At 35.2% G+C, this 24,244-nt stretch overlaps 1 protein-coding gene across 2 annotated transcripts; it reads left to right on the top strand.

The window, feature by feature from the left end:
• Positions 1-926: 926 nt before the first annotated feature.
• LOC133197662 (ATP-dependent RNA helicase A-like) lies at positions 927-22,893 on the top strand. 2 transcript variants are annotated; one of them, XM_061333789.1, is made up of 29 exons: positions 927-1,051; positions 1,166-1,309; positions 1,618-1,720; positions 3,046-3,164; positions 3,283-3,422; positions 7,566-7,612; positions 7,741-7,877; positions 9,891-9,980; positions 10,266-10,430; positions 10,610-10,687; positions 11,958-12,077; positions 12,186-12,399; positions 12,502-12,584; positions 14,920-15,076; positions 15,779-15,885; positions 15,980-16,078; positions 16,258-16,372; positions 16,582-16,676; positions 17,089-17,162; positions 17,425-17,577; positions 17,803-17,963; positions 18,687-18,798; positions 19,084-19,251; positions 19,456-19,639; positions 21,193-21,360; positions 21,452-21,567; positions 21,803-22,006; positions 22,314-22,474; positions 22,629-22,893. In XM_061333789.1, exons 1-29 carry the CDS (start codon positions 941-943, stop codon positions 22,715-22,717), a joined length of 3,714 nt encoding a protein of 1,237 aa, XP_061189773.1. In that variant the 5' UTR covers positions 927-940; the 3' UTR covers positions 22,718-22,893. The 2 variants fall into 2 exon arrangements, with proteins under 2 accessions (XP_061189773.1, XP_061189772.1); XM_061333788.1 differs by having other exon boundaries at positions 22,608-22,893.
• The last annotated feature ends 1,351 nt before the right edge of the window (positions 22,894-24,244 follow it).

Here is a 24,244-nt window from a genome sequence, read left to right as displayed (position 1 = left end):
ACTGAGTAACGTGTTTTACCTTATGCCAAACCCGACTGAATAACGATCCCGACCGAAAAATGAACCGAACCGAAAATTAGAGATTTTGCACCGTGTATCAAACCGAGAAAAAATACCGCGGTGAATCGATACCGCGGTGAACTGTTTCACTCCTAAAAACTTCCAGACTTGCTTTGGATGTTGGAACTGTCCAAAATTTTCTTGATTAGTAAACAGGTTAGAAGTTTTTTGAGCAGGTCTATTTCCAAGTATCTATAAGTCCTTCTTAAACCAAACTTGTATGGATATTGATCTTGGGATGAACACTAACTAGAAAAAATATGATGTGAGATTTGCCTTACTTATAGATAGCCTTCGTCGAGGTGAGCTTCGTAATCTTTGATTACCTATGTTTACAAATATTGTTCTTAACCAACTGTCAATAAATTACGGCTGGTTAAGAACAAGAAATAAAATGAAGGCGGGGAGTAAATGAAAAGTAAAAAATGTTGGGAATTAATAAATTACTAATAACACTAAGGATGTTATTCATGGGGTGCATTCAAAAGTGTTGCAGCTCCGTAGCCTCTAGCTAAAGCCAAGATCTTGAACGTTAAGGTAGCCTAACTGCTATGTAGGGAGAGCTAGCATAAATATTTGACGCTAAGTACCAAATGCAAGATGGCCTCTTTAGTTACCACTTCACACCATAAAAGATTTTAACAAAAAGGGGGCTATATTTTTATTTTACACTTATAATGATAGAAAATTATATTATCAAGAATGAATTAATATCTTCCCAAGTTATACTTGTATAACCTGGATTGGAACAGTGTACACTTTTGTATAGACCACTATGAATAATTTGATGAATGAATGCTGTAAAGTTTGTAGATGGCAATTATCATAGTACATGATTTAAGCATGCTAATGTTCATCAGTTATTTTTTACAGCTGTGACATGGGAGATATTAAGCAGTTTTTATATGCCTGGTTGGGCAAGCGCAAAGCAACACCAGGATATGAATTCTCGCAGACTGGATCAAAGCATAAACCAAGGTTCAAGTGTGAGGTAACTGAGTTCAGCAAAGCATCTAGTTGGTAAAAAGCTCTAGAATGAAATAAACAATTGAACAATCAAATTTCACTACAGCTTTATAAACTGGTCACTGATTTTCAACACTAGGTTAGGGCTGAAGGCTTTGAATACATAGCTGTTGGAAATTCTACCAATAAAAAAGATGCACAGACAAATGCTGCTAAGGACTTTGTGCAGTATCTTGTACGACAAGGATTAGTCCAGCAAGCTGAGGTCCCAGCACTTGAGATGGTAATATCTTTACTTTGAATGTTGTATCTTGTCAACAACTGGAAAATATTGGTTATATTATTATTTACATTTACTATTTAAACATAGTGTGAAAGCCTTTAGATCTCAATGCTGTAGGACCTCTTATACCTGCAATCATGTATTGAAATTGTGTTCAATCCAAAACTAGCCCATTATGTAAACACTTTGAATTGCACTGCAGTGTTTGAAAATTAGTGGAAACAATTTTTAATTATTTTTGTGAAAAATGAATATACATACAGTGTATAAAATACTTAAAAAGATGCATTACAAACATGTACCTCCAGCCTTCAGTTGGACAGAATGACTGTGAGCCAGGGACATCTCAAGGTCCAGGGTTTGTTGGCCTTCCTGGAGGACTAAATGCCCCTCATCAGTCACTGGGACTAGGTAAAACAAAACAGCATGTTTATATATTCGAAAGTCAGTGATGTTTAACACTGATTTAAGGACTACATGTATAAGGTTTCTATTTTTATGTTCCTCATTTACTGTCTCCTAAATGTATTTTTCCAACTGATATAGATAGTCTGAGGAATTATTTTTAACACATCTAGTATTAGCATTGGATACTTGCATGTTTGCGCAGCTATGTTAAGGCTGTCCGAAGGCTTAATATGCAATAGATATATACTATTTTATTTTGAGCTATGTTTTGATTTCAGTTTGTAATCTATGTATACATACACAGTTAAGTTTTAAAGAGAGTTGAATAAGGTATTATAAAAAAGCATTTTTGTGATGTCACATGACTGTGTTGATCACGTGACGGACACTTATAAATTTCCTTAAATATTGCACAAAAATCGCATCGGCACAAGTGAAAAACAAAATTATTGTGAACGGCTTGTTACATAAATCAATTAAACATGTTCTTGGGTATATATAAAGTGCTGGGGGCAAGTCTGAATTTTAATTCTTAGGAAAATATTTCACGAGAAATTCAACTTACCCACATACAAGGGGTCATTTTCCACTCTTCATCGCAATTTATATAAAATGGGATAAATCACATACAACCCCCCAGCAAAATTCAGTTAGAGGACACATTTATCTAGTAGATTCACACAGAATATCTTCAATTAATCCTTATCATTCACTTGTGCCAGTTTTATATATATAAGATTTATAAATTCTATCTCTGTCTGCGGACGTGTAAGGGGGAGCGTTTCACATTCCTTTTTTTGTAATTGTTTGAATACGCACATGTTAGACAAGACAAAAGGAATAACGATATTATACTGCAAATATTCACCATCACAACAGCCTTAAAGCAAGAATGCAGACATTTGAATTAAACATCAACGTAAAAAATTCTACATGTGATGTGAAAGGAATGTAAAAGTTATGACACTTTCCCCGACAAGTCAGCTCAAGTATGCAGTAACTTGGCGTCATATGTCATTATGACGTCATATCTAGGTATTTCAGAGAAGTTACTACGGCTGGTACACTGTGACATTCTTCGGACAGCCTTATCCTAGCCACGTGGTAGCAAGATGGGGAAATAGAAATATTTTTTTGTAATTTGATCCTTGTAATAGAGGAACAAACCAAAATAAAATTTATTATAACACATCTGATTAGTATTGATAGGCACCTGTATTGGCTAAGCACAACATGTACCGGTATGCTATTGTGTTGTATAAATTGATTATTTATGGAAAATTTTGAACATTCAAATCAGTAAATTAAAGTAATGTTGTTTCTTTAAGATGGAGGTGGAAATGAAGGGGAATATGGACAGCAGCAACAGAGAGAATTTGCACCTTATCAAAGAGGGCCACCACTTAGTTACATGGAGAGAATCGCTGAGAAACGTATTCTAGAGGAGGTATAAGGATGTCTTAAAACAGCAAAATATCCGTCAAACTTTCAGTACTTGCTAACTGCTCTAGTACTTAGTTTTTGGAAAATCATTTCCAGTTTTAAGAGTGGAAACTTTTTTGTAGTCAGAGGATGTTGATTTCAATGCTGACATTCATGGAAACTGGACCCTGGAGAATGCTAAAAGTCGCCTTCATCAGTTCTTACAACAGAATAAGATCCAGACAGACTATAAATACAGTATGGTAGGACCAGACCACAATAGGTGAGACTAACAGATCAAATATTTCTGATTACCTGCTTATGCTTATTTTATGATGTTTTATCATATAATTAGATTTTAAAGAAAAAGGTCAAAAGGCACGAAACAATCTCTATGACCTTTTGAGAACTCCCACATAATATCTAAATATCTAATAGATATAAATATCTAAATCAATGATAAATAGAAATGCCACATACTAAAATCCATGTTGTATGTCATATAAACCCTTGGGCCCCATTTCAGCCCAAGGGCTGATACAGGGCCACTCAAGCTGATATGACGTATAATATGGATTTTGTGCGTTATATTTTCTGTTTATTACATTTTATCTGTTTTAATAATCATTATCACTGTCCAAAACAGGAAAGATATATGGGGTTTTTTTCATCAGCATCTTTGAATAATAAGGATAACTATAGAGGAATTTATCATTTGTAGTTTACTAGGCATAAAATAGGCTTGCTTTACTTGTGATATCTTAGTCAGTTAGTTGTTTATGTATTGTACATGTTGTAAGTGAACATAATTAGCTTGATTTAACATTGTCTTGTGCCTAATTTTTGTTGAACACAGCTTGTCGTTAAAGATGTAAGTTTACAAGTTTTTATATCTTGAAAAAATGATATTTTGGGAACACTGTCATATGAGAAACTGCTCACAAATAATTCATTTAGTTTTGATCCATTGTCCTTTAGCCAAAATATACATGTAGATGATCTGTATACTCCAGATATTGCTGTATACTAATTTACTGTACATACAAGCCTTTTACAGGTCGGTGTATTGCACTGAGGTATAGATATGTAATTTTGATTTTGTGCTGTGTTGCCTCGTTCATCCAGATATTGAACCCCAATTCATTTGGATTAATTAATGATTCAAATTGTGAATTTTCTTCCTTAAAACTTTGTGTAAGTACTACGACAAAACTCAGTTTAAGAAAAAATCATTTTCCTAAAAGGTGAAGTTACTTGTTAAATAAAGTGCCAAAGATATTATTTTGTAGAAAATTTTATTGCTTGTAAGAGTTGTTCATTGTAAGAGTATGACAGTATTACTTTATATCATTGATAAGAACCATAACATTGACAGATTCCATACACAGACAGTGTATGTTCTTACCCCATGCCAGAGAGGGATGGAGTGTTAACGTGTTTTGAGAATGATGCTTGATTAAGCTCAATGCTCTTTATATTTATTTCAGTGATTGAGTTAATCACATTTCAGTTTCAGCATGAATATGTTTTTCATCAGAGACAAAATCTCCAGTGATTTTTTTCAGTGGTATTATGGAATCAATTTTTTTTTTTTTATAACAATCACTTTATAGGTAATTTCACAGCTTATTTCAAAAATGACTTGTTTCCATCATGCTCCTGTCTTTTTATTCAGGTTAAATCAATTTAAAACTCTTTTTCTTAGAGACAGCAAGAATACAACTGCTCAAGGTGATACACATGTAAAGCCAACTTTTAGAAGAAATATACAGTACATGTATAATGTAAAGGTTCATGTGATTATCTTTCAAATTTTTCTCATTGAACAAGAACCACTACCAGTAGTGTTTATGTTAGGAGTAGGGTTGGATACCGGTACTCGGTACCAATACCATACCGAATAGTTACTTCAAAAATACCGGTAAAATACCGTTTCATTTAATACCGGTACTTATAACAGTATTTCTCAATCTTTGAAACATTTTAATACATTCAAAATGATTTTTAAAAAAGAGATTCCAGACTCGCCAAAATAAAATTCTCCGTGCATTGAAATGGTAGGCTAATTGGATGCTTAGTACAATACTTGCTTTTGACTGCCGATATTCGAGGTAAATCAATACATACATTTAAAAATAAAAAACATTCACATTAATCGTGTTTTAATTTTATTTATAAAAACTGATAATAATTGTAAATAAAAAAAGCAAAATGTCGCAAAAATGTGATGTGCATATCTATCCATTTTTAATGTTTCGTCGTTTAGTACAACCAAGCAAAAATGGGTCCTGGCAAGTGGCAACTGGGTGAAGCGGTCAGCTGTATCAAGTTAAATTAATTTGTTTGAGATTCAATTTATTTGTTTTGTTAATGATTTATTAAAAGATTGAAATATAACATAGTTTATAAACTCATTTTAGATTATAACAATGAATGGTTGAAGATTGGTGAAAGCACATTTGTTATCAAATGAGCTCTCATTCTCATTCATTGAGGTATAGTACTGTATCGTTAAAAATACCGTATCGTTTTAAAAATACCGGTATGGTATCGTACCGTTTCATCCTTAACGGTATCCAACCCTAGTTAGGAGCAGGTATGGCACTGAATAGGACTCTCCAATTTTGTATTGATAAAGAAATATTTACAAAAGTCTTCTCGTGAACAAGGTTACTGTTGTTTAGAGTACAGGTAATATAAAATTGACCTCATTGGGATTTTTTGTTGTCAGCAGGGCCATCAGTTTAGTGTGTGGCAAAATAAGCGATGTAAATTTCATCTTAGTCATAATGTTAGAACAACAAGGGGTCTGAGAATTGTCATGTGAAAAATTTCCATCCATTTTCAAAAACAAATGTTGTACAGATGTTGAAGTAAATTATGTATGTCAGCAAACCAGGGCACTAAAAGAAATTCACCAAAATGGCACTGAATGGAGTTAAAATAAAGAAAAGAGGAATTCAGTCAGAACACTTTAAACTATCACCTTGCATATTTTAATGTCATGTGCATGTGTCTGCAGTCAGACACCTGGGACACTGACAACAAACAGAGGATACCAGTTTCTTGTAAAACTGGTTGTTCTTTGTGGTGAATTAAACTTTTGTTGATCAGAAAAAATACAGCAGAAAAATGTAACATCAGACTTCAGGGATACTTGTCATTTTCAGGACATTGTAATTCTAAGTCTACAGTGAGATGAAAATAAAGAATAAAAACAAAATCCTGGATATTAAAAAAAGTTCAAATGTTTTTTCGAAATTTAAAGATTTGATCTCTAGCATTTTAACATAACAATGAATGACAATTTGAAAAATATGTTGTGTCCATTGACATGTTAAAATTAACAGATTGGGATATTTTCTAAAATGAAAGAGGGAAGGGGATTGCCATTTTTATCTGGGTTTATTTCAAGAAAAACATGGCTGTATTGGTGGGAAACACCTTTATTGCTATGGTATAAACAGTAGTCTGAAGTTTACATTTTCTGATCAACAAAAGGTTTCACAGAAGTTGTCATGGAGAGGTGCCTAAAGTAGTGCTCTGGTTGGCTGATTCAGAAGATGGTGTTTCTAAGGTAAGTACTAAAATAACTTTGTGTATAATTCTTTTGAGATAAGGGATAAGGGAAAGAGTACTGCCCTCTCTTCAGGCACCCTCTTAGTGATTAGTATGTCCATCCATTGTTCCATTTCATCATCCATCTGTCCATCCAAGACTTTACTGGAGCATATTTGTCTCCCCTTTGCACAATCTCACCTACAGATTGCCCTTGGATAAACATGCTATAATGATATAAGGTTTCTAGGTAAAAGGTCAAGGTCAAAATAGGTGTGTATGTAAAATCTTTGTCTCAGAGCATCTCCCTTTGACCAAATCTGTATCTTCAGATGGATAAAGTGTGTGCAGTGTTTGAACCAAGTCAAAAGTCAACATTAAAATAGATTTCTATTATGTAAACTCCATAGAGAGGATGATTATGTTCATACTTTTGGTAGTCATTAACAGTGTAAAATGCTGTTCTAAATTAAGTTTGGGTGAGAAAAAAAAGTTTTATATTTTTGCTTCTGTTAAAAAATACAAGTTAAAAAATACAGTCAGGTAACAATTCTTCTTTCAATAAGGTGAAATCTTTTCTGAGAATAAAATTTTCTAAGTGCAGACCTTACCCTTATCTTCTTTACTGGAAGTGAGGTCGTTTGAGATGGTCACGATCTCCATGAATTTGATATCTGATTTTATTTCATTTAAAAAATATATATATATTTTGGACATTTTAACAAATTATTAGTTATCTCTTCTAATAGCTTATTCCAGATTTTTAGATTAGTGATCACCACAAAGCTTGTAACGTTTAAGACTAGTGTACAAGATAAATGGGATATCTGACCTATAATAATTATTTTAAAACTTTTTACACTTTCAGGAGCTTTATTGCAGAAATGAAGTTTTTTGTGAATAAGATACGTCAGAGTAAGTTTATTTGAAGATTTAACCTTTTATTATATATACATGTAGGAAAAACACTCAATAAATTAAATACTTAGAAATTAGAGTAACATTTATTCACTTAATTATGGATAATCTTGCAACCTTTTCAGACATTCATGCCAGAGAACATGGCTCCAACAAACAGGTAGCATCCAAGTCCTGTGCTTTATCCCTGGTGCGTCAGCTTTTCCACATGGGGGTCATCGAATCCTTCACGGGTCAAACCAAGAAAAAGGATCAGGACAAGGTGAGATTTAATAAGTCGTTAATGTCAAGGTTATTGATTCACTTGTTATCAAAGATCTACCAAAAAAAAAGATCTACCTGTAAATCAACCATATGTCATTGTATACAGAAATTGTCATAGTTTAGGCCAAATAAAAAAATATGTGTGGTTACGGTTACCCGACCTTCCCTATTTTATACCCCCGACCCTAAACTTTTTTTTGGCAATTTTCATATTTTTTCCGGAATTTTCCCCCATTTCCATCAATGGCTCCGGTTTAAGTTTTAGTTTCAGCTATGACGGCCTCCTTGCAAAACATAGTGCTAGTATTTAATAGTGTTAAATCCAAAGCAAGCTAGCATGTAGGTGTCCCCTACCAATATTGACTAGTATATTATCACACCACATCTAAATGCCATTTGAAAAGCAGTGATAGGTATTATTTGGAAAAATTAAGAAAATCATTTTGTTTAAAAAAAAAAAAAAAAAAATTCCCTACTTACCTACCCTAATTTTTAGCTCACCTGAGCCGAAGGCTCAAGTGAGCTTTTCTGATCACATTTTGTCCGTCGTCCGTCCGTCCGTCTGTTTGTCCGTCTGTCTGTCTGTCCGTCCGTCTGTAAACTTTTCACATTTTTGACTTCTTCTCAAGAACCACTGGGCCAATTTTGATTAAACTTGGTACAAAGCATCCTTGGGTGAAGGGGAATTTAAATTGTTAAAATGAAGGGCCAAGTCCCCTCACAAGGGGAGATAATCAAGAGAAGACAAAAATAGGGTGGGGTCATTAAAAAATCTTCTTCTCAAGAACCACAGGGCCAATTTTGATTAAACTTGGTACAAAGCATCCTTGGGTGAAGGGGAATTTAAATTGTTAAAATGAAGGGCCAAGTCCCCTCACAAGGGGAGATAATCAAGAGAAGACAAAAATAGGGTGGGGTCATTAAAAAATCTTCTTCTCAAGAACCACAGGGCCAATTTTGATTAAACTTGGTACAAAGCATCCTTGGGTGAAGGGGAATTTAAATTGTTAAAATGAAGGGCCATGTCCCCTCACAAGGGGAGATAATCAAGAGAAGACAAAAATAGGGTGGGGTCATTAAAAAATCTTCTTCTCAAGAACCACAGGGCCAGTAAAGCTGAAACTTATATGGAAGCATCCTGGGGTAGTGTAGATTCTAAATTGTTCAAATCATGACCCCCGGGGGTAGGGCGGGGCCACAATGTGGAATCAATGTTTTACATAGAAATATATAGGAAAAATCTTTAAAAATCTTCTTCTCAAGAACCACAGGGCCAGAAAAGCTGAAACTAATGTGGAAGCATCCTGGGGTAGTGTAGATTCTAAATTTTTAAAATCATGACCCCCGGGGGTAGGGCGGGGCCACAATAGGGAATCCAAGTTTTACATTGAAATATATAGAAAAAATCTTTAAAAATCTTCTCAAGAACCATTGGGCCAGAAAAGCTGAAACTAATGTGGAAGCATCTTGGGGTAGTGTAGATTCTTAATTGTTAAAATCATGACCCCCGGGGGTAGGGCGGGGCCACAATAGGGAATCCAAGTTTTACATTGAAATATATAGAAACAATCTTTAAAAATCTTCTTCTCAAGAATCACAGGGCCAGAAAAGCTGAAACTAATGTAGAAGCATCCTGGGGTAGTGTAGATATAAATTGTTAAAAGCATGACCCCCGGGGGTAGGGTGGGGCCACAATAGGGAATCCAAGTTTTACATTGAAATATATAGAAAAAATCTTCTTCTCAAGAACCACTGGGCCAGAAAAGCTGAAACTAATGTAGAAGTATCCTGGGGTAGTGTAGATTCTAAATTGTTAAAATCATGACCCCTGGGATAGGATGGGACCACAATAGGTGTATTACATGGGGGAAAGTCTGGTGAAGAACAGCAGGGCCAAAGTTACTCAGGTGAGCGCTGTGGCCCATGGGCCTCTTGTTTTGGAAGTGTAACCGGAACCACACATATTTTTTTGTTTGGCCTTATATAGATGGGTGATTTTTTTGGTTGACAGTTGGAGTTGTATGAAGTTTCTGTTCATCCTGAAGCCTTGGCACAAGTGGACAAAGCTCTGCAGGAGTGGAATATTGATTTTGTGCCACGGGTAAGTCAAAATACAGAAATCTGAAACAGATTTGTACTTTCTACTCTTGTTAATTCCATTTATACATATTATATTCATTTAGTTTAAAGCAGCAAAGTTCATTTCTTTGTTTTACATGTATTTCAAAGAAGTAAGTGCCATGAAACCTGTTTGGAATTAGAATTCTTGAAAAGTATTTTGTTAATCAGTCAATTGTACTGAATTTTTTTTTTTTTTTGGCCTGTTAGCAATAGAAATACAAAAACATTCACACAAAGTGCTTAGTTACCTCTCTTTCTCTCCCAGCCTGCAGATCCGAATCAGCCCCACTCCCTTTTGACACGAACCACGTTGGAAGAGTTTGAGCCACAGCCACGCAGAAACACAGCAGGGGTTGTACCATGGTCCCCACCACAGGCTAACTGGAACCCCTGGTCTGCCTGCAACATTGATGAAGGGCCACTGGCAACTGTAAGATACACAACACTATAGATTCATTCCAATAAAACATGCATTTTCATAAAATGTTTAGGTTATTAAATTGTTTTCAATTTCATTGTAGTATGTGTAATAAGGTGCCTTATTTAAGTTCATATACATGTACATGTAAAATATATAGATGTGTTAACATGTATAATATTTTGTTGTAGGCCACTATGCCTCAGATCAGTGAAGATCTATACAACAACCAGGAACAGTCCCGAGCACATAACGAAAACCTTAAAGCGGTAAAGATCAAATCATTATTTTAAATCTTCCTATTAAGTAAAGTGAAGAAAAGTATTGCTTACTTGGCTGAAGCCTTTTACTCTAGTGAGGAGCATAGGCCACTGACAACACCTTTCCACCTTCCCTCTTGAGCTAGTTTTTAGCTCACCTGAGCCAAAGGCTCAAGTGAGCTTTTCTGATCAAAATTTGTCCATTGTCTGTCGTTGGTGTCGTTGTCATTGTTGTCGTAAACTTCACATTTTCATCTTCTTCTCCAGAACCACTGGGCCAATTTCAATCAAACTTGGCACAGAGTATTCTTGGATGAAGGGGATTCAAGTTAGTTCAAATGAAGGGCCACGCCTTCTTTCAAGGGGAGAAAATTGTGAATTCATGAAAAATTTATATCATCTTTCAAAAATCTTCTTCTCAAGAACCACTGTGTTAGAAAGTATGAAACTTATATGGAAGCATCCTCAGGTAGTGTAGATTCAAGTTTGTATCCTCAGATAGTGTTGATTCAAGTTTGTTCAAATCATGACCCCCAGGGGTAGGGTGGGGCCACAGTGGGCGATCAAAGTTTTACATAGGAATACATAGGGAAAATCTTTAAAAACCTTCTTCTCAAGAACAACAAAGCCATGATTGGTCATATTTATGTGGAAGCATCCTCAGGTAGTGTTGATTCAAGTTTGTTCAAATCATGACCCCCGGGGGTAGGGTGGGGCCACAGTGGGCAATCAAAGTTTTACATAGGAATACATAGGGAAAATCTTTAAATATCTTCTTCTCAAGAACAGCAAAGTCTTGATTGATCATATTTATATGGAAGCATTCTCAGATAGTGTAGATTCAAGTTTGATCAAATCATGACCCTCAGGGGTAGGTAGGGGCCACAATGAAAGTTTAAACTTGTAGGGAAAAAGTCGCAGTCAAAAAAAAATGTGTAAGCATCCTCCTTTATTGTAGATTCAATTTTGTTGAAATTTTATACACCCCCCCCCCCCCCCCCGGTCCCTTTTAGGGGTAGGTCAAGACCACTTATGCATTTAAGCATTGCAATTCTAAACTAATTTTTGCTTTTTTCCTAGCCACTGTGCTCAGGTGAGCAATGTGGCCCCTGGGCCTCATTCCAGATGGTTCCACAATTGCCTCCCCTTAGGTCGTTTTCCCTGTGGGATCCACTAGAATGCCTGCTGAATGATGGAAGTTCTCAGCTTTCTTAATGTGTAGCTAATCCGTTGTCATCTCATTAAAATGCATTATCGACAATAAATGTTGTTTTTTCAGATGATGGAGGAGCGTGCTATGTTACCAGTATATCAGTCCCATGACCATATCCTGCAAACTATTGAAGAAAATTCAGTTACTTTGATTCGTGGAGAAACAGGATGTGGTAAAACAACACAGGTAGTGTCATTTATCAATGTAATTTACATGTATATTAAATATTATAAAATGCTAATTGCAGTTCAGACATACACATATAAATGCTTGTGAGAAATGGTTATGTTTTAGGTTCCTCAGTATATATTGGATAAGGCCATTGAAATGGGCACAGGAGCAGACTGCAATATTATAATCACTCAACCACGCAGAATCTCAGCTGTTTCTATTGCCGAGCGTGTTGCTCAGGAGCGTGGAGAGGAGTTGGGAATCAGTGCTGGCTATAGCGTGAGATTTGAGTCAGTATTCCCCAGGTTCTATGGGTCAATACTGTACTGCACTGTGGGTAAGCCATTAAAATCAGAGGTGCATTCCAGCTTTTTATACAGACTGAACCAGACCTCTTACCTTTCTTATATGGTGGGATTTTTTTTTTTTTTTTGATTAGGTACATTACTAAGAAGACTGGAGAATGGTTTGAGGGGAATCTCACATGTGATTGTGGATGAAATCCATGAACGAGATATCAATGTAAGTGGAAAGGCATATTGTAACCCCTCATAAACACAATCAACTTCGTTGAATGAATAAATGTAGAAATGAAAAGGGAAATCTTTTAAGAAATCAGAAAGATTTATGGAAATCGCTTGGACAAGTTTTATGTTGCACTATATTGTATAAGATGTATAAATAATCTGATATAAAACTATGTTTACTCCATATTGTTAACTCAAACACTTTACACAGAAGTCTACCATTTTGTTATTTCATCTCCCACCTAAAAAAAAATTACTACTTTTCCACAAAATCCATTTTTGGATGGCTTGGGTCACTATTTTGGAAGTGATATGGTTGTAAAATCTCATTGCTTTTTAGAATATTGCATGATTTGAACTTAGAGCATAAAGTTTTTTGGGGGTACCTATGTTTATATAGATTTCAAGCAAGATTTGACATTGACAGATGCACAGTGATTATATTGAATTCAGTTGATTTTTTTTTTTACATCCCTGCTAAGAAGAAGGGCGAGATATCTAGAATCTAGATGATAACTTTTGACTTCATTCATAAAAGTACAGAAAGGGAATTATCATTCATTTTTAACTTTTTTGCAACTCTACTTGTGCTTTCAGTCATAGGGGAAATACAAATCTTGTTTTAAAGAGATACAAACTAGTTTTAATCTGAATTGAATAATTGCACCATCTTCTCTATTTGGCAACTAAGTGAACAATTATTACTACCAGGCTATACCAACAAAGATCGTTCTTCAAAATGAGCCACTAAGTAGCCACTAAAAGCTATTGTGTTGAGCATCAAAATATTTCTTTGCATATGTAAATGGTGATTTTGTCTTCCTCAAATGAATTAAAATTAAAATAAATTATCACAGAGATCATTAGTGGCCATATTTACTGGTACATGTACATCTTTCAAAAATTGAAGTGTAAAACACCATGTGCAATGCTACTACTTTTAAGGTCTGAATCCCCCCTTTTTCTTCACAGTAGGTTAACATGTATGGTTTACTCTGATTGTAATACATGTATGCACCAACAAAAAATAGGTGAAGGGCATAGTGAAGGTTACATTGAAAAAGCTTCTCTTTTTTTGTTAGCTCACCTGAGCTGAAAGCTCAAGTGAGCTTTTCTGATCACATTTTGTCTGTAGTCCGTCTGTCCGTCTGTCTGTCTGTCCGTCTGTCTGTAAACTTTTCACATTTTCAACTTCTTCTCCAGAACCACTGGGCCAATTTCAACCAAACTTGCCACAAAGAATCCTTGCAAGAAGGGGATTCAAGTTTGTTCAAATGAAGGGCCACGCCCTCTTTCAAGGGGAGATAATTAAGAATTAGTGAAAAATGAATAGTATCTTTTAAAAATCTTCTTCTCAAGAACCACAGGGCCAGGAAAGATGAAACTCATATGGAAGCATCCCCAGGTAGTGTAGATTCAAGTTTGTTCAAATCATGACCCCCGGGGGTAGGGCGGGGCCACAATGGAGGATCAAAGTTTTACAAAGAAATATATAGGAAAAATGTTTAAAAATCTTCTTCTCAAGAACAGTAAAGCCATGAAGAGTCATATTTATATGGAAGCATCCTCAGGAAGTGTAGATTCAATTTTGTTCAAATCATGACCCCCGGGGGTAGGGTGGGGCCACAATGGAGGATCAAAGTTTTACATAGAAATATATAGGAAAAATCTTTTAAAATCTTCTTTTCAAGAACACTAAAGCCATGAAGAGTCATATTTATATGGAAGCATCCTCAGGAAGTGTAGATTCAATTTTGTTCAAATCATGACCCCCAGGGGTAGGGCGGGGCCACAATGGAGGATCAAAGTTTTACATAGAAATATATAGGAAAAATCTTTTTCTCAAGTACAGCAAAGCCATGATGAGTCAAATTTATATGGAAGCATCCTCAAGTAGTGTAGATTCAATTTTGTTCAAATCATGACCACCGGGGGTAGGGTGGGGCCCAATGGGGGATTGAAAGTTTTACATAAGAACATATAGAAAAAAAAATTCTTTTCAAGAACAGAAAAGCTATGTTAGTCTTATTGATATGGAAGCATCCTCAGGTAATGTAGATTCAAGTTTGTTCAAATGATGACCCCTGAGATAGGGAGGAGGTACAATGGGGGATCAAATTTTTACAAAGAAATAAATGGGAAAATTCTTTTAAAATCTTCTCAAGTACAACAAATTCATTTGTTATAATGACATGGAAGCATCATCAGGTAGTTTAAAATTCAAGCCCCCCACCCCACCCCCCTCCCCGTTCATTACTGAACTGATTTGTGCCTTAGTTTAGCCAATGTGCTCAGGTGAGCGATGTGGCCCATGGGCCTCTTGTTCACAGACTGACTTCCTTTTGGTATTGTTGAGAGACATGGTACAGGCATATCCCCAGCTTAGAGTCATATTGATGTCAGCTACTGTGGACACCACTCTGTTTTCTGAGTACTTTGGTAAATATCAAGTGGTGGAAGTCTATGGCAGAACTCATCCTGTCCAAGGTAAAATAAACTGCATCCACTAAAATTCAGAATGTACGGTAGAAATAAGCAGTTCAATAAACTATAGCTGCTTGTAAGGTGAATATAAGTATTTATTACATTTTCTACAGTGAAATACAGTAATTTATTTATTGAATAAAAGTGATATTTTATCACAGTGTGAAATATTTTTTTTTCCCATGTGAAAAAATAGCAGCAATAGTGGGAAACTCAACATTTTCCTTTCCTAGAGTGTTGTACAAAACACTCCCTAGCCTGTTATAAGATATTGAGAGTAGATGAACCATCCTGACAGAGACTACCAAATTTTCTCCACATTGTTAAAATCCATGTTTACAATTTTCAACTCACAATTGCTATGACATCTCAACTGCTCAACTATGATGCCACAGCCTATGATATTGTGTTATGAAAAGAAAAGACGGAAGTGAAGGGAAAATTTTAAAAAAAAAAATGTAATAAACAGAAAATTCGATGTTTTGTAGTTGAATATATGAATTTTTTTCACCCGTGAGAATATAAAAAAAATTTTGTCCCACTCCTGAAATAAATTCTATATACCAACTACGAAACATTGAGTATTCTCTATGTACATGTACTTGATAATATTCAAAAGTGTTCTGCATTATTTTTATAGTAAAGAAAGGGAGTTTATTTGATTCCCTTGATGCATAAAATACTAATAGACAATGGTTCCTACAGAGTATTACTTGGAGGACTGCATACAGATGCTTGGTTTCATTCCACCCCCGAGTGATAAAAAGAAGAAAAAGGACAGAGAGGAAATGGGGGAAGAGGGGGATCAAGAGGTTAGGACATTATTTACATTTAGAATGGTTCCTTGCTTTATCACTGTCCATAATGTATAATAAAGAGATGAATGTGACAATTCTCTTTCTACAGGAAAACTGTAACTTGCTGGTAAACAATGAGTATTCAGAGCAGACAAGAAGAGCCATGGCCATGCTGAATGAGAAAGAAATGTCATTTGAATTAATAGAGGTCAGTTTTTGCAAGTTCCATTGTAGCATAATTTAGTAATTTATCAAATTTCATGTACTGTATGTGTATTACAAACTGAAGATGGAAGATGATAAAGATAAAATATATATATATCAGTATCATAAGGATCTCGGTATCATAAGGAAGGATTGTTTAATATTATTGTATGACTGTTGCAGGCTCTCATCCGATACATTAAAACTTTGAAAATTCCTGGTGCCATTTTGATTTTCCTACCAGGATGGAATTTGATATTTGCTTTGCATAGATACCTAGAAACTCATCCAGAGTTTGGTAAGCCCATTTGTTCTGTAAAATTAGATGGAACTCAGATTAAAAAAAAAAAAATCGAGATATCCCAGGATTTAAGATATTGAAGTTAAAATGCATAATGAAAAATTGTTTGAGACTTCCAACTCACTTTGACATATCCATATTATTTGAGATATCGATGCTCGAGATACCGAAGTTGAACTGGATATTTATTTTTGTCCTCTTTAAAGGTGGTCCTATGTACAGAGCCCTGCCCCTCCACTCTCAGATCCCCAGAGAGGACCAGAGACGAGTGTTTGAACCAGTCCCAGAGGGAGTCACAAAGGTAGATTATACATTTTAATATAACACATAATGGGGGATTACTGGGGTTTTCCTATGTTTATGGAAATTTTGTTGTTAAAATAGACGCACAAGCATTCAAATCCTGCAGCTTTTGTATTAGATCAAATGAAATTGCAAAAAATAAACAGAGAAATCTGAGTGCTTTTTAGTGTAGAAATGAACTGTTACATAGTACCTGTATTTCATATAAAACTAAATCATCTCGGTACAATGAGATAGGGAAGATTTTCTAAGAAATGTACTGTTGTATATTACAGTATACAACAATATTTCTTTATCCATTGTTTGTGGCATATGTACATGTCATTTATATTGTTGTTCATGTATATCTTTCAGTTATTACATGTATCTACTTATTAACTACTTGTATGTACGTGTAATTTTTCTTCCAGATTATCCTGTCCACTAACATTGCCGAGACATCAGTCACCATCAATGATGTTGTTTATGTCATTGACTCCTGCAAGTAAGTAAACAGTATCTTCTTGTATACAATACCATAACTGAATCAGTATAATTACATTCTTTGTTAAGATACATGTACTGGGTTTTTTTTCAGATATTGATACATGTATATGAATATGACAGATTTTATTGTCATAACTCCTTATACCTCAACTGACAGTTGGCTATTGTACCCTATGTAAATTTTTGTACTCCATGGCTTATGTTCCATTGGGTAGTACATGTACATGTAAATTTTTCATGTATGTTTCATTTATTGTTAGGGCCAAGATGAAGTTGTTTACGTCCCACAACAACATGACAAATTATGCAACAGTATGGGCCTCAAAAACCAACCTGGAGCAGAGGAGAGGTCGGGCAGGTCGAGTCAGACCAGGCTTCTGTTTCCATCTCTGTAGTCGAGCCAGGTTTGAAAGGTCAGTCAAACCAAGAAAATCAAGTCATTAAAATCTGTCTTCATCTACTTAGTTGGTGCTCATAGTGATTCTGATTTTCATGATACAAAATTTGTACACATATAGTACAGAATTAGCACAATTTCTGTGTTGATAAAGAAAGATATAATAGGTCATTGTTAATGTAGTGTATTTCACAAAACCATATTGAATTATGAAACTGATTTTTTATATTTGCATATTTAGACTGGATCAACACACCACCCCTGAGATCTTCAGAACTCCACTCCATGAATTGGCCCTTGCTATAAAGCTCTTGAGACTGGGTCCAATCGGTTCTTTCCTGGCCAAAGCTGTAGAACCCCCTCCTATTGATGCTGTCATTGAAGCAGAGGCTCTGCTTAAAGGTTTGTACAATACATAAAACATGGACTGAGGTCAAATGCAAAAGAGAGAGAGGAATGTACATCTAAATGATACTGGATTCAAATAGTTCAAGGGAAACACTATGAAGGAGAAGGAAAAGTTAGACAGCACAAACTGATTCACATAGTCTTAATTATGCAATCCTCCATCTGAAAAAAAGACTCTCTTAGAGAAATCTTTGCATTATGGAGATTCTGGTAAATGAATTTGGACGACTGTAGGAATAAAACTCTATTCTATTTCAAAACTGGAATTATTTAGTGTTGTTTACTTACATTTTGTGTTCCATCTGTGAATTGCCTACTTTTTCCCAGTATTTGTGTTTATTCCCTCCAACAATTAATTCTAACACAGCATAAAATACTTAATATGCAGACTGGCTTTTAAATTTGCTCTGGACAAATACTGTTTTCTAGTTTGTCAAAACCTAATTAGTTTGACTTAGATTTTTACAACAAACATTTTGGTGTACGATATGTCTATATAACGTCATTGTCATCAAACTTTTTGGACAGTCCTGGTAGATACCCTAACATTAACACATAATATTGGAATTATCCAAAATAATGATTAGAGAAACAAAATTTTAGTTGTACAAGAGTAAATGCTCATAATCTGGGCTGACTTGGTGTAATATGCAAAGTAAAAAAAATACACTCATTAATAGTTGGACTCATATGTTGGACTATGTTTTCGTTTTATAGAAATGCGAGCTCTGGATAGCAATGATGAATTAACTCCCCTTGGAAAGATTTTGGCTCGACTCCCCATTGAACCAAGGCTGGGCAAAATGATCATCTATGGCTGTATATTCTAGTAAGTAGCTATCAAGTTAAATCTTAGAAGAATTACATTTATGTGCTAAAAGCTGATAATTCCAGTATCTACTAGATCAACACTTAGCAAAATGATTACCGTACAGGTATTTTGTATTGGCTTTATTTAATCTGTTACAAGGTTTAAAAGCAATGTTTTAAGCAGACTGTTTTCACAACATGTCAGCAGAATACGCTTTTATATTATTTATGTATTTGTGATATGAAATTCATGTACCTTCATTTTCATTACTTTGTAAAATTAAGCAATAATTATTTGATGCAGTGTTGGGGATGCCATGTGCACAATTGCAGCCAGCACAACATTTCCTGAGCCTTTCATCACCCCTACGGATAGGAGACGTTTAGGTTGGGTCCACAAGTCACTAGCAGGTAGTCGCTTCAGTGACCATGTGGCACTTCTCAATGCATTTAACCAGTGGGAAGATGCAAGGTAAACTAGAAACTGATGCTATTATCATTATTAAAAAAAGTGTTAAAGTGTTTAGGATTGTATGATTTGAGTTTATAATAGTATGTTCATTCAATGCAGATTCATTGTATAAATTGCTGATAGATGTTTTGTCACTAAATCTTACCTTAATTTTGGTTTCTCCTCAAAGAAATGTGATTTTTACCACACTGATTTATCTTACAGGGGAGGTGGAGAGCAGAATGAGATGTATTTTTGTGACCAGAAGTCCCTCTCTATGCAGACCCTGAGAATGACGTACGAGGCCAAACGTCAGCTGTGTGATATCCTTATCAATGTTGGTTTTCCAGAGGAATGTCTGACACCCCAGGTCTTCAATTTCACTGGTCCAGACAGAAATCTGGACATGGTAAAGATATCTTAGTGTTTTTTTCATACCCCCCGCAAACGAAGTTTAGGGGGGGTATATTAGAATCAGCTTGTCCGTCTGTCTGTCCGTCTGTCTAGCTGTCCGTCTGTCTGTAGACGAGATTTTGTCCGGACCATTTCTCGGAAACTGTTGCGAGGATTTGTCTGAAAATTTGTACACTTATTATTATTTGCCATATGAAGGTGTACACCTGGTATTTTCATCATGATTGGATAATTTTTTTGCATTTTACAGGTGTTTTTTTCATTTTTATTATGTGGTTTTGTCCGGATCTCTTCCCAGAGACTATTGCATAGATTTGTATGAAAATTTGTACACTTATTATTTACCATATGAAGATGTGCACCTGGTATTTTCAACGTTATTTGATAATTTTTCTGCATTTTACAGTTTTTTTTTTCATTTTTATTGACTTAGTCATTTCGGGTTCATGTCTAAGGTTTGAGACATAGAATCTAGAACATCTGTACAAAAATGTGAACTACAGCTTAAAACAACTCATTAGAACTAAAAAAAAAAAAAATCACAAAGTAGTAAAAACAGTTTTTACATTACACAGGAGATAGTGTAAATCCAATTGTGCCTTGGGAGTAATGAGTGGACATGCATCCAGTTTAAGATTAATTAATGAGTTCAGTGTGGGAAGCTGTTAGGGCATCTCTGATCAAGCAGGTCTTATCTATATCTCCTGGGAATTGGGCAGAAAGAAATAAAGATCTCTGTTGTCTAAGTCTCTGAATTGTAATTTATATCTGTCAAAATACATAGTTACTGGAACCAGCCTTTTATTTTTAAAATGAGTTTGATATAAAGGTATTAAGATCAATTTCATTTTGTATAATTAATTATGATAATTTTTTTTTTCAACAATCAATTTGCAGAGTGTCATGTCTCACAAAGATGACAGATAGTTGCAAACTATTTTTTCAATGTAATAAAAAACACTGTAATTATTAGAATTGATGTTTTATTAGGCTGCACCTTAGTTTCATTCATAAAAAAAAATATGAGCAATTAAATTTTCACTCTAAATGTTTAAGCAAATTGTGAACACCTCTCACATCTAGAAAGCATTAGTGATTTGGTACCTTCTCTGAAAAACCCAGCAGGGGGTATTTGTCCCTTTTGGATAGTTCTAGTTTTACATCCATTTTTACTTACCAGTCTCTATATTGCTTTTAAACCTTGTTTTTTCAATTCTTTAAGAAATTCACTGTAAAAAAAAATCTGATAGATTTGTTACTGTCTACTATGAAATCACTTATTTTTTGCAAGGGTTTAATATTCATTCTTTTCGTGTATAAAGAGACCCACAAATTTATGTTCTCCATGAAATTTGAAAATTCAAACATATAGCAACTTGATACTTCTTCCTCCACGAAATCAAATCCCCATTAACCAATATCTTTTCTCAATCCATGTACATTTGTAAATTGAACCCCACAAAAATAAGTGATTTTGCAGTAGTTAAAAAGGTCCCCAGTTTGTTGCTGCAGATGGTATCCCATTAAAAATGACTCCTCTTGTTACAGATGATATCGTTGCTTTGTATGGGTTTGTATCCTAATGTGTGTTATCACAAGGAGAAACGCAAGGTTTTAACTACAGAGAGCAGAGCGGCCCTCGTACACAAATCCTCCGTTAATTGTTCCAATAAAGATGTCAAGTTTCCATCTCCATTCTTTGTATTTGGTGAAAAGGTTGGTAATTTCACTGCTGTTAATAGGTTACTCTATCTCAACACTTTTGTTTTTCTGTCTCATTAATGTCCTTTTTTTTTACCTCTGACAGATTCGTACACGAGCAGTTTCCTGTAAACAGATGTCAATGGTGTCCCCACTTCAGCTGTTGATGTTTGCAGCAAGAAATGTCATGTTAGAAGAGGGCAACATTACCCTAGATAAATGGTATTATAAATGAAATTGGGAATAGTTTTAAGCTTGTGAAGTATGAATATACATGTAGATTAAGGAGTTCGAAATACTCTTATTCATTTGGGCCTCACAAAGATTTACAGGTGCCCTGTTGTAATCATTAAGTCCACAAAATTTCTCATCAAGATCTTTGATGATTGTTCAGTTTTCTAGTTAACCTTTTAAAATGATGGTCTTGAATATGTATTTTTATCTGCTTTATCTATAGGATCAACTTGCGTATGGACTATGAAGCTGCAGCCAAAATTGTGGCCCTTCGTCCACCATTGGAGGCCTTAATTGTACGAAGCACGAATAACCCTGAGGGGATTCAGAACCCGGGGTCCCAGGAGGAGGCACTGATGTCAGCCGTCAGGTCCCTGTCACGACCCAATGCTGGGAAGTTTAACCTCAGTAGTGAGGACGATATTGGGTAGGCTGTCTCATCTAGCCTGACCTTTGACAATCCATATTTCAGGGTTGATGAAAAATTTTAAACATGTACATGTTTTTCATTAAAAATAATATATATAACATAACATGTTATTAAAATAATTCATCCAGATAGTGTGATCTACCTCTGATTTGCATCATAGAATTAACATTGAAAAAAAATTAATATTTGATAGAGGAAATATGCCAGCATAGCTTTGTCATAAATGTTTAGCATGTAACTGGTTCATGGTAAAAACAACTTCGTAACATTGCTTTAGATGTATTTTTTTTTATTGTTGTTGTAGTGAGCCACCCCATAAGGTGGCAAGGTTTGGTAGTGGCCCACCCAGGGGAGGAGGGTTTAGAGGAGGCTATGGAGGAGGAATGTCTAATTTTGGAGCTGGAGGAGGATATAGGGGATTCAGAGGAGGAAGGGGTGGATTCAACAGGGGTGGTGGAGGATTTGGTAATTTTAATGTTTTCCATTTTGACAAGTTTTTGTAAATTAAAGCATCTTTGTCAAGTACATTTATGAATAATGTGAGTAAAAATGAATAGTTATGATGAGCAGAGATGAAAGCATGCTTCTTTACATCCAGGAGGTGGACGTGGATTTGGAGGAGGTGGACGTGGATTTGGAGGAGGAGGGAGAGGATTCGGAGGCGGGGGTTTCCATGGTGGCAGAGGAGGCTTCAGAGGGGGTTATTGAAATAAAGAAAATGACTGACTTGAATATTGTATTTTTAGCATTTAGTGACATATTTTGCAGCAATCAAGACATTAATTTATTGTTAGTAGTTTGACTGTGTGCAATTTTATTAGCATGTATTGTGTTACTGATATTTGATTATATGTTTAAAATGTACCTGTAGCTGCAATATTGATTGAATAAATAAATTGCAAATCATGCAGTTGTCATGGATTTAGTTCAAATACAATTTTTCAAGACAAAGGACACTTAAGCAATACTTAATGGGCCCTTTTCAGTGCCATATTACTTTAGAATGTATTACCAAATTGTTCTCATTTGGTAATAGTTAAACACAAGTGGACATTTCTAATTAAAATCACGTTAAAACATCACCTAAATCAGCATGGATTTGAAACAAATGACGTTTTTTAAATGCCTATAGATACCCCAAATCCGGAAAAGTCGTACCGAACCTATTTTGAGTTTTGTTTATTTAAATCAAGGGGAGGAGACATTTAAATCGGACACTTGAACAATCTCATGGTGGATCATTGATAGGCGCGTTTGCCGAATGATACTTCTTGCGCTATTTTACCTGAGAAAAAAATCGAATGAAGTTGTATAGATGCCTTTATTACATTTTCAACAGTGAAATACTGTGATTTATTTATTGAATAAAAGTGATATTCTCTCACAGTGTGAAAGGATACCAAAAATGATATTCTCTCACAGTGTGAAAGGATATCAAAGTAAGTAAAAAATAATTTCTGGCCTGTCATAAGATAGAGACAGTAACTAAGCATCTTGATAGAGCTAAGACTGCAAATATGTTGCTAAAATCCATGCGAAGTAATGTTTTCAATCAAACAACTGCTAAGCTATGACGTTTCAACTGCTCAACTATGACGTCAAGTCTATGACACTGTGTTAAGAAAAGACAGAGGCAAAGGGAAAATCAAAGAAAATGTAATAAACAGAAAATTCAATGTTTTGTAGATGAATATGGAATTTATTTCACTCGTGAGACACGATTTTTTTTGTATTTTCACTCGTGCTTCGCACTCGTGAAAATATCAAAAAATCCTGTCCCACTCGTGAAATAAATTCCATATTCATCTACAAAACATTGAATATCCTCTATGTATCCATAGTGATCAAACTAAAAATTTGCACGCTTGCATTTGAAATAATACAATAAGTATTAACAGTAGTTTCTTTAAATTTTAAAATGAAAAAAGAGTATAAAATAGGTGGCTTTCAATACCGGTACCATTGTCTTGCATGAATTTTAAAATGTTTGACGCTTTTATTTATGATGACATTTTAACGACACTAAACTCTCCTAACCCTCCCGTGTCCCTAAAACCAAATACATACAAACTTCTCTATGCGGCACGACTTCGATATGCAGTGGCGGATCCAGAAGTTCTTGTGGGGGGGGGGGGTTTGAGGCCCGTAGGGCCGAAGGGGGAGGGTATGGGCCCGGGATAGGTTGGGGTTCGGGGGGCCTCCCCCGAGAAATTTTCTTAAAAAATGGCTCCAAAT

This window comes from Saccostrea echinata, unplaced genomic scaffold, assembly GCF_033153115.1.
Source record: "Saccostrea echinata isolate AGI-Se365-2 ecotype Australia unplaced genomic scaffold, CSIRO_AGI_Sech_v1 ptg000030l, whole genome shotgun sequence".
Taxonomy (NCBI): domain Eukaryota; kingdom Metazoa; phylum Mollusca; class Bivalvia; order Ostreida; family Ostreidae; genus Saccostrea; species Saccostrea echinata.
This window is presented reverse-complemented; position numbering and strand designations above follow the sequence as displayed.

What these genes read in the sequence shown, in the direction of transcription:
- LOC133197662 (XM_061333788.1), top strand. Translation starts at nt 941, where the DNA reads ATGGGAGATATTAAGCAGTTTTTATATGCCTGGTTGGGCAAGCGCAAA. An exon ending in ATATTGATTTTGTGCCACGG is followed by an intron (nt 9,981 to 10,265) that starts GTAAGTCAAAAT and finishes TTTCTCTCCCAG; the next exon opens with CCTGCAGATCCGAATCAGCC. An exon ending in AATACTGTACTGCACTGTGG is followed by an intron (nt 12,400 to 12,501) that starts GTAAGCCATTAA and finishes TTTTTTGATTAG; the next exon opens with GTACATTACTAAGAAGACTG.